This window comes from Chaetura pelagica, unplaced genomic scaffold (assembly GCF_000747805.2).
Source record: "Chaetura pelagica isolate M959 unplaced genomic scaffold, ChaPel_1.0 scaffold146, whole genome shotgun sequence".
NCBI classification, from domain to species: Eukaryota; Metazoa; Chordata; class Aves; order Apodiformes; family Apodidae; genus Chaetura; species Chaetura pelagica.
In genome coordinates, this window is record NW_009953645.1 from 660,724 (window position 1) to 668,420 (window position 7,697).

The 7,697-nt window shown below is 52.4% G+C and overlaps 1 protein-coding gene across 1 annotated transcript in view; it reads left to right on the forward strand.

Annotated features, from left to right (window-relative positions):
* The first annotated feature begins 3,998 nt into the window (after positions 1-3,998).
* PIGU (phosphatidylinositol glycan anchor biosynthesis, class U) overlaps positions 3,999-7,697 on the forward strand; it is a 37,256-nt gene continuing 33,557 nt past the window's right edge. Inside the window, exons 1-2 of the mRNA XM_009999858.1 lie at positions 3,999-4,046; positions 4,593-4,631. Coding sequence (XP_009998160.1) covers positions 3,999-4,046; positions 4,593-4,631 — 87 coding nt within the window. The remainder of the gene's footprint in view (positions 4,047-4,592; positions 4,632-7,697) is intronic.

Here is a 7,697-nt window from a genome sequence, read left to right on the forward strand (position 1 = left end):
CAGGGCTGAGCACCCGCTCCCCAGCATCAGCCACCAGCTCCTCCAGCCCTGCTCCCCAGACCATTGCCTTCTTTCTGGCAATCTCCCACCTTGACCAGACTTCTGCCCTCTCCCTAAATGTCCCCCTTCTTTTCATCCTGAGCCCCCCAGGCTGTGTCAGGAGGCTCCATCCCTCTGCACTGGTGCAATGAAGGGACCTCCAGGAGAGCTCAGGGTCGGGGTGACCAGGCAGAATCACCCCAGCCCTGCAAGGACCCAGCCTTCAGGGCCCACCTGGCACCAGGAGGTGGAGCTGGGAGGCTTCTGCTCAGAAGGATCCCTCACCCACCCTGGCCCCCCAGTCCCAGACCCCAGCAGCCACCCCAGCCCCAGCAGGGCTGCCACGAGGCACCAAACACTCAGGCTCAGCCAGTGCCACCAAACACCCCCAGGAGTTTCCTGAGCTGGTTTGTTCATGGCCTGGAGGAGGGTAGAAACCTTTTTCTTTTTAGCCCTAAGATCCTAGGGGAGGCTTTGGGGTGATGCAGGAATGTCCTGAGCTGCATCTGCTGCTGAAGAAGAAAACATGAGCATGTGGCTCAGGATGGATCTGGGCCACCCTGGAGGCTGCAGGGGCACCCAGAGCAGCCTGGCCAATGCAGCCCATGCCAGGGAGAAGGGAGCAGAGCCCCTCACAGATCATGGCCCCAGTGTCCCCAGGACCACCCATCTCCTGGGGGAGCTGGACCACCAGGGGCTCTGGCGTGGCAGGGTGGCCTCAGCTGAGGGAATGACCATCCCAGCCTGCCCTGCAAACCTTCCTCATTCAATAATTCTGCATATTTCCAAGCCAGGGGCAGCCCCTTCCTCCAAGAAGGAGAAGGCAGTGTGGGCTCCTGGGAGGCATGTCCAGTGAAGGATTATTTGTGTGGGAACATAGTTTTGGGGAGACCCCTTTGCTCCTTACGCCCAGAGAGGAGAGAATTGGGGTGGAGAATGAGGGCAGCTGCAGCTACAGGCAGCAGCATTTCCCTGCAGGTTGACCCTGGGGGAGTCCCAAAGAGACAGAGCAGCTCAGGGATCCATGTGTCCATGCAGGCCCCTCTGACAGTCCTGGTGAGATGCTGGACACTTAACACCCACCTGGAGTCACAGCAGAGGGTCAGGCTGCTGCATCCCTGCCATGGCAGTCCCTGCTCAGCTCCCTGCAAACTCAGCATCAGTGGGAACATCATCAATCAAACAAAGCTTCAGCATCAAGGGGAACAAATTAATTCTAAAGTGAAACAGGAGTTTGTCTCACAGAGACAAAACTGCACCCACAAGAAGCTGTGACCATGGGGAGAGGAGCTGCAGTCCCTGGTGGGAGGACAAGCTTGTCCCCCTCCCCTTCTCAGCATCCTTGGCAGCACAGAGCACTGGAAAGCAGGTTGTACTTCAGGTCACAAAAGAGCCAGAAGAAACCCCCATTTTACCCTCATTTTTGATCCCCAAAACCCAGTGGTTGCAGAGAACACTTGTCAAGATCCAACGAGATGGCAGTGTCGTCTGGGGCTTTGCACAGTAAGAGGTACCTGAAGGGGTACTGGAGTACTCATAGGACAGGCTCTTCTCCCTGGTGACCTGTGGTATGAGCAGAGGGAATGGATGCAAGCTGCACCAGGGGTGGGTTGGGTTGGATATGAGGAAGGAAGTCTTCACTGCAAGGGTTGTCAGGCATTGAGTAGATTGCCCAGGCTGGTGATGGAGTCACCATCTCTGGAGGCATTTACACAGCATGTGGACCTGGTGCTTAGGGACATGGTCAGTGGGGATCTTGTGGTGTTAGGTCTAAGGCTGGACTGGGTGATCTTGGAGGTCTCTTCCATCCAGGGACATCCTGTATGCAAATAAAACTCTATTAGTGGCTCAGGAAGTGCAACCTCAGATGTTTGCTGGTAGGACACAGGTGCACTTGGACTCCAGAACAACTGTCTAACATATAGAGAATGAATAAGTTAAATGTATGGGAGAGATGTACAGTCCAACTAAGCCTGTAAAATAAGATGTAGTAGGTGTTGTAACAGGCAGCTCACCTGTGGGAATTTCAGCAAGTCCATGTGCAATCAGCAGGGGTGGGGCTTGTTCAGGCAGTTAATACCTTGACTGAAGAGGAAAAAAGAGGCTTTGGCCTCTCTGAGTCTTCCTCAAGTCTGAAAAAAAATAAATAGACCCATAAATCAGAAGATTTAATGTTGAAAACAAGCAGTTTGATGGCCAGACATGTCTATGCAGCCCTTTGTGAGATACATCTGGCATCTGTTGATCTGGGCCATCCCATCCCAGCTCAGAGAGGACCAGTCCCACACACCTCCAGCTGTCCCTCTGCCACAGCCCCTCCAGCACTTCAACCCAGTGTGGACATGGAAACACAACTGCAGGACAAGTCAGGCTTTCAGTTTCCTTTAATCTGTTTTTACACGTTGCCCTCTTTTCTGTTCATGCTGGAGGTGCAGGTGGGTATGTGACACTTTCCAACAACCAGCCCTTAACTTGACTTTCTGCAGGAAACTCCCAGGAATGAACAGTGTCTCCTCAATACGAATGAACATCCACAGGATCAGTGGAGAAGGAGCATTTCTGGACATCATCCAGGGTTAGCAAACAACAAGGGAACAACCCTCCCTGTCACAGTTTGACTCGGGTCCGACAACAACGCTCTCCATCCCCTCCCCCTCCCACCCAGGTAGGGAAGGAGAGAGAGAAAAAGAGAGAGACTTGGCTGGATTGAAAATTAAACTACACAGCTTTAATTAAACACTAATGAATGATATAAGAAAATATATGCAAATATATACAAATGTGTTCAGGTATGAGCAAAAGCCTCTCGCCTCCCCCCACCCCAGCAACTCCCACAGCATCTCCTGAGCTGAGAGAGTCCCAAGAAATTCTGGAGTTGCTGCTGGAGAGAGCACAGAGTGAGGAGGGTCAGGAGAGCTGGAGCCTGGGGGTCCCCGGGGAGGGATGGACGGAGTCCTGTGTGGACACTGGCCATGGGTGGAGGAGAAGGGAAGAAGAAGCAGGAAGGAAGTTGTCTTCTGTGATCTCTGACCTTCCTCTGAGTTTATATAGATATATGGAATGGAATCTCTCTGGCCAGTTTTGCTGTCTGTCTAACTCAGCCTCCTACGGGGGGTCACAGATCTCCCTGCAGTGTCTGAGCCGGCAGAGCGAAGCTGTGACCTTGAAGCCCCAGCAGTTAGAGACACATTCCAGTGTCTTATCAGCTCTAGCTAGAACACAGTGTTGCTCATTAAAAGAAAGCTCACTAAAGGAAAAAAAAATCAGTAAAAAAGAAAATGGGCTTCATCCTGGCTCAAACCAGGACACTGCCCTTCCTGGGGCTGCTGTTGGGTTTGCTGGGTTGCCACTAGATCATGCCCTGAAGTGCCACATCTACATGTATTTTGAATATCTCCAAGGATGGTGACTCCACCACCTCCCTGGGCAGCTGTTCCACTGTCCAACTACTATTTCAGTGAAGAAATTCTTCCCAATATCCAATCTAACCTTCCCCTGGCACAACTTGAGGTGATTTCCTCTGGTCCTGTCATTACTCACTTGGGAGAAGAGCCCGACACCCACCTCCCTACAACCTCCTTTTAGGTAGCTGTAGGGAGCAATGAGGTCTCCCCTCACCCTCCTCTTCTGCAAACTAGACAACCCCAGTTCCCTCAGCCTCTCCTCATAGGACTTGTGCTCCAGACCCTTCACCAGCTTGGTTGCCCTTCTCTGGACACACTCCAACAACTCAATGTCCTTCTTGTAGTGGAAGGCCCAGAACTGAACACAGTAAAGAAATAATTCTGAATACTCAAGAAATTCTTGCTGGGCCTGTCTCAGAGGTGCCTATCTTTGCATAACTGAGCAGGTGTACTAGTGCCTCGTTTACCTGACACCTCTCTCCTTTGATTTGCTTCCCCAGAATCAAGGCTGCCCCGCGTGGAGTAGCAACCTTTTAGGTCAGAAGGATGGGGGAGATGGAACAGATGAAGCAGGAGGCTGAGCAGCTGAAGAAGCAGATTGCGGTAATGCTGGCAACAGCCCTGAGATGGCTGGAAGGGGGGCCACCCCCTGTGCCCCTCTCCTCAGTCACAACTTGGAGCTGAACTTTTTCTGCATCTTTAGAGCCCTCTGCAGTTCTGCACAGCCCCTTAAGTGCTGATGGAGATTTTCTAAGCGTGGTGGGGGGATGTCACAGTTTGGCAGAGGGGAAGAGGAAGGGGGAGAGGAGGGGACGCTACAATGGTGAGAAAGAACTGGCCACAACATTGTGTCTGCAGGGGAGCAAAGAGAGTCCCCAGGGAGGCAACTGGTGTTCTGCCAGGTGGGAGGATCCGTGGGAAGGGTGTAGCATGGGCAGCTGGGTGCTGAGGAGCTTCTGGCTGGCTTTTCTGAGGTGTGACTGGTAACAGAGCAGGATCCCCCTGTGCTGGCCACAACCCAAACACAGCAAAGCCACAGTTCCCACTCGTAGCAGCTCTCAGGCTCTCAGGTATGCCACTGAATTTCATGTGCCAGTGCCTTACTCAGATGGCTTTTTTCTGTCTCTTCTGCCCTTGTCTCTTCTCCAGGATGCCCGGAAAGCCTGTGCAGACACAACACTTGCTCAGGTAAGGGACAGGGCTGGCTGGGCAGGTAGGTGCTGGGGGGAAAGCAGTAGCTTCTGCTCCTGGATGATGGGGGGTTGTTATCTCCATCCTCATCTTCCCACTGCACCCTCACTTTTCTCCCTGAACAGGTGAGAAAATCCTTCTACCTTTTCCATGCCCCTCCGAGTTAGGAGGGGTGGTTATGGTGCTGGGGCTGTGTCCTGCAGACAGTCTTTGTTTGGCTAATTAATGAGATCAGCCATTGTAGAACAGGAGGGTGAGACAACTGGCACCACAGGGTTAGTTTATTGCAGTGGAGGTTCGGTCCTAGGAGACAGTTTGAGACTGTCACTCTTTATCTTTTCCTGCTAAGTCAGTGGTTTTCATGAAATCTCAAGGCCTGGTTATCACTGGATATTCTGCTCCCAGCACCAGCTGCAGGACTCCTTTGTCTCCAGTCTCAGCACATCCCACACTGAACTCCCCAGTTGTCAGGTACACAGAACAGTTTGGTGGGTTGCTGAGACATCTCTTTAGTCCATTTCAAGACAGACAACAGATAATCCTGAGTGTCTAAGTACATCACTTATCTCTTGGATTGTTCAAGACAAGCACTGTACATCCTGAGTGTCACAAGCACCCTCACAGGAAAGAAGTTTCTCCTCATGTTGAGGTGTAACTTCCTGTGCTGTCACTTGGTGCCGTTTCCCCTCGTCCTGTCACAGGCACCACTGAACAGAGACTGGCCTGCTCTTGACAAGCACCCTGCATATATTTATAGACACGAATCAGGTCCTATCTTAGTCTTCTCAAGGCTAAACCACCCCACGTCCCTCAGCCTTTCCTCATCAGACAGATGTTCCAGTCCCTTCATCATCCTCGCAGCCTCCATTGGACTCTTTCCAGTCAATCCCTGTCCCTCTGGAACTGGGGAGCCCAGAACTGGGTACAACACTCCGGGTGAGGTCTCACCAGGGCAGAGTACAGGAGGGGGAGAATCCCCTTGACCTGCTGGCCACGCTGTTCTTAATACATCCCAAGATACCATTGGCTCTTTTGGCCACTAGGGCAGATGGAGGTAAGTTGGGTTGTATCTAACCAGGAAAAGCTGATGAGCTTCCAGGTGCACAGCATGGTCCTCATTTGCCTCTTCCCCTTCCTTGTGGGGAGGGAACAAGGCAAAGGAAAAAGCACATCTAGTTTTAACTAGTGCTTTTCCATCCATCACAACCCGTTGGCTTCAGCTCCCTCCCTGGGTTCCTCACAAAGGAAGAAAATGGTGTTGGCTTGGAAATGTGTGTCACCCACTTGGCAGTGCACACCCCAGGCTCTGGAGCAAGGATTCTCCTGCAGCCCATGGTGACGACCATGGTGAGGCAGGCTGGCCCCCACAGCACATGGGGGAATCCAGACCAGAGCAAGGAATGCCTGAAGGAGGTTGTGACCTTGTGGGAAGCCCAGGCTGGAGCACATTTGCTGGCAGGACTTGTGACCCCATGGGGGACTCCCACTGGAGCAGCTGGAGAAGTCTGTGAAGGACCCTCCTGTGGGAGGGACCCCACGCTGGGGCAGGGGCAGTGTGAGGAGTCCCCACCTCCTGAGGAGGAAGGAGCAGCAGAGACAAGGTGTGAGGAACCAACAACAACCCTCATTCCCTGTTCCCCCACACTGCAGGGGGGGAGATGGAGAAGCTGGGAGTGAAGTTGAGCCCGGGAAGAAGGCAGAGGTGGAGGGAAGGTGATTTGCTTTTCTTTCTTATTATCCTACTCTGACTTGATTAGTAATAAGTGGAATTGAATCTGGTTTGCCCAGGATGGTAACTGCAGAGTGACCTCCCTGTCCTTCTCTTGACCCATGAGCTTTTCCTTGTATTTTCTCTTCTCTTGTCCAGATGAAGAGTTGGAGGGATGGAGCAGCTTGGTGGACACCTGGCATCCAGCCAGGGCCAACCCACCACAGCAACCAGCAAGGGGCTGCAACCAGGGGCCCTCCCAGAAAGGTACCAGGCCCATCACCATGTTCTTGCTGGGAGCTGGTGACACACCAAGTTGTGCAGCCCTGAAGAGCCTGAGTGGGAGGACAGCAAAGTCAACACCAGCTGATGAGACCAGCCCATTGCTGAAGATACTGCTGTCAAGGTAAGTAGTTTGCAATGCTCTGCTTGGAGCCCAGAAGCTGGACAGGGCTGTTTGACAGACTAGAGTGTCATCTTGCTCAACCTTGGCTGTCCAGAGTTTCGGTGCTCAGTCCACGTAACCAGCCTGGCCCTTCCCCACCTAAGAGAGATGTCTGAGCTAAGGTCTCAGCTCTGGACAAGTCTGTCTCTCCATCTGTAGATAATAAGCTGCCACCAGGTGACTCATTGCCCCGAGTTACCTGTCAGGAATTGCAGCTTTTCTCCTTCTAAACTCACTCTGGAAAAACATTCAATGTGGCACCAGAAGTAAAATCCTCCTCTCCTGGTTTGAGCCACCAGGACACCTTCAGAAACTGAGAAAAGCTGATTTCCTTTCTTACAAAGAGATCAGTCTTTCCTGGAAAGGAAGGTTTTTGCATATGAAGCCACTCAGAAATCTAAAGTACAATTTATTCCCTCTTCTCTCTGAAGCCAAAGAGGAGGATCACTGTGGGGAACGGTCCATCTTCTTCCCCCCACATAAGACTAAACAACAAATGCCTTTCAAGTCAGCAAAACAAGAGTGACACCTTTCCACTGATTCACTCAAGGGCAGAATGAGCCTCTTGCCCTACCAGATAAGTGCAGAGCAAAGAAGCAGCACAAGGGTTATAATAACTGGCAGAAAAATAGACAATGGGTTAAAGACTGCCTCTAACAGAATATGTACCTGGCCAATGGTGATTGGCTAATTCAGACAGTGGTGCTTTCTGGAGCAATGGTCTCTGATCCATAAGAAGAGAGTAGGATCTGCTCTGCTGCTCTCTGCTCGCTCTCTGCTTGGGACAGACCCCGCTGCAGCACCTGAACCTGCCTCAGCACCACTGCTGCTGCCTGGAGAAACGGAGAGGGGGGGGCACCGCCTGTGCCCGCTCCCGGGGACCCTGCCTGCCCAGCCTGGAACGAACCGG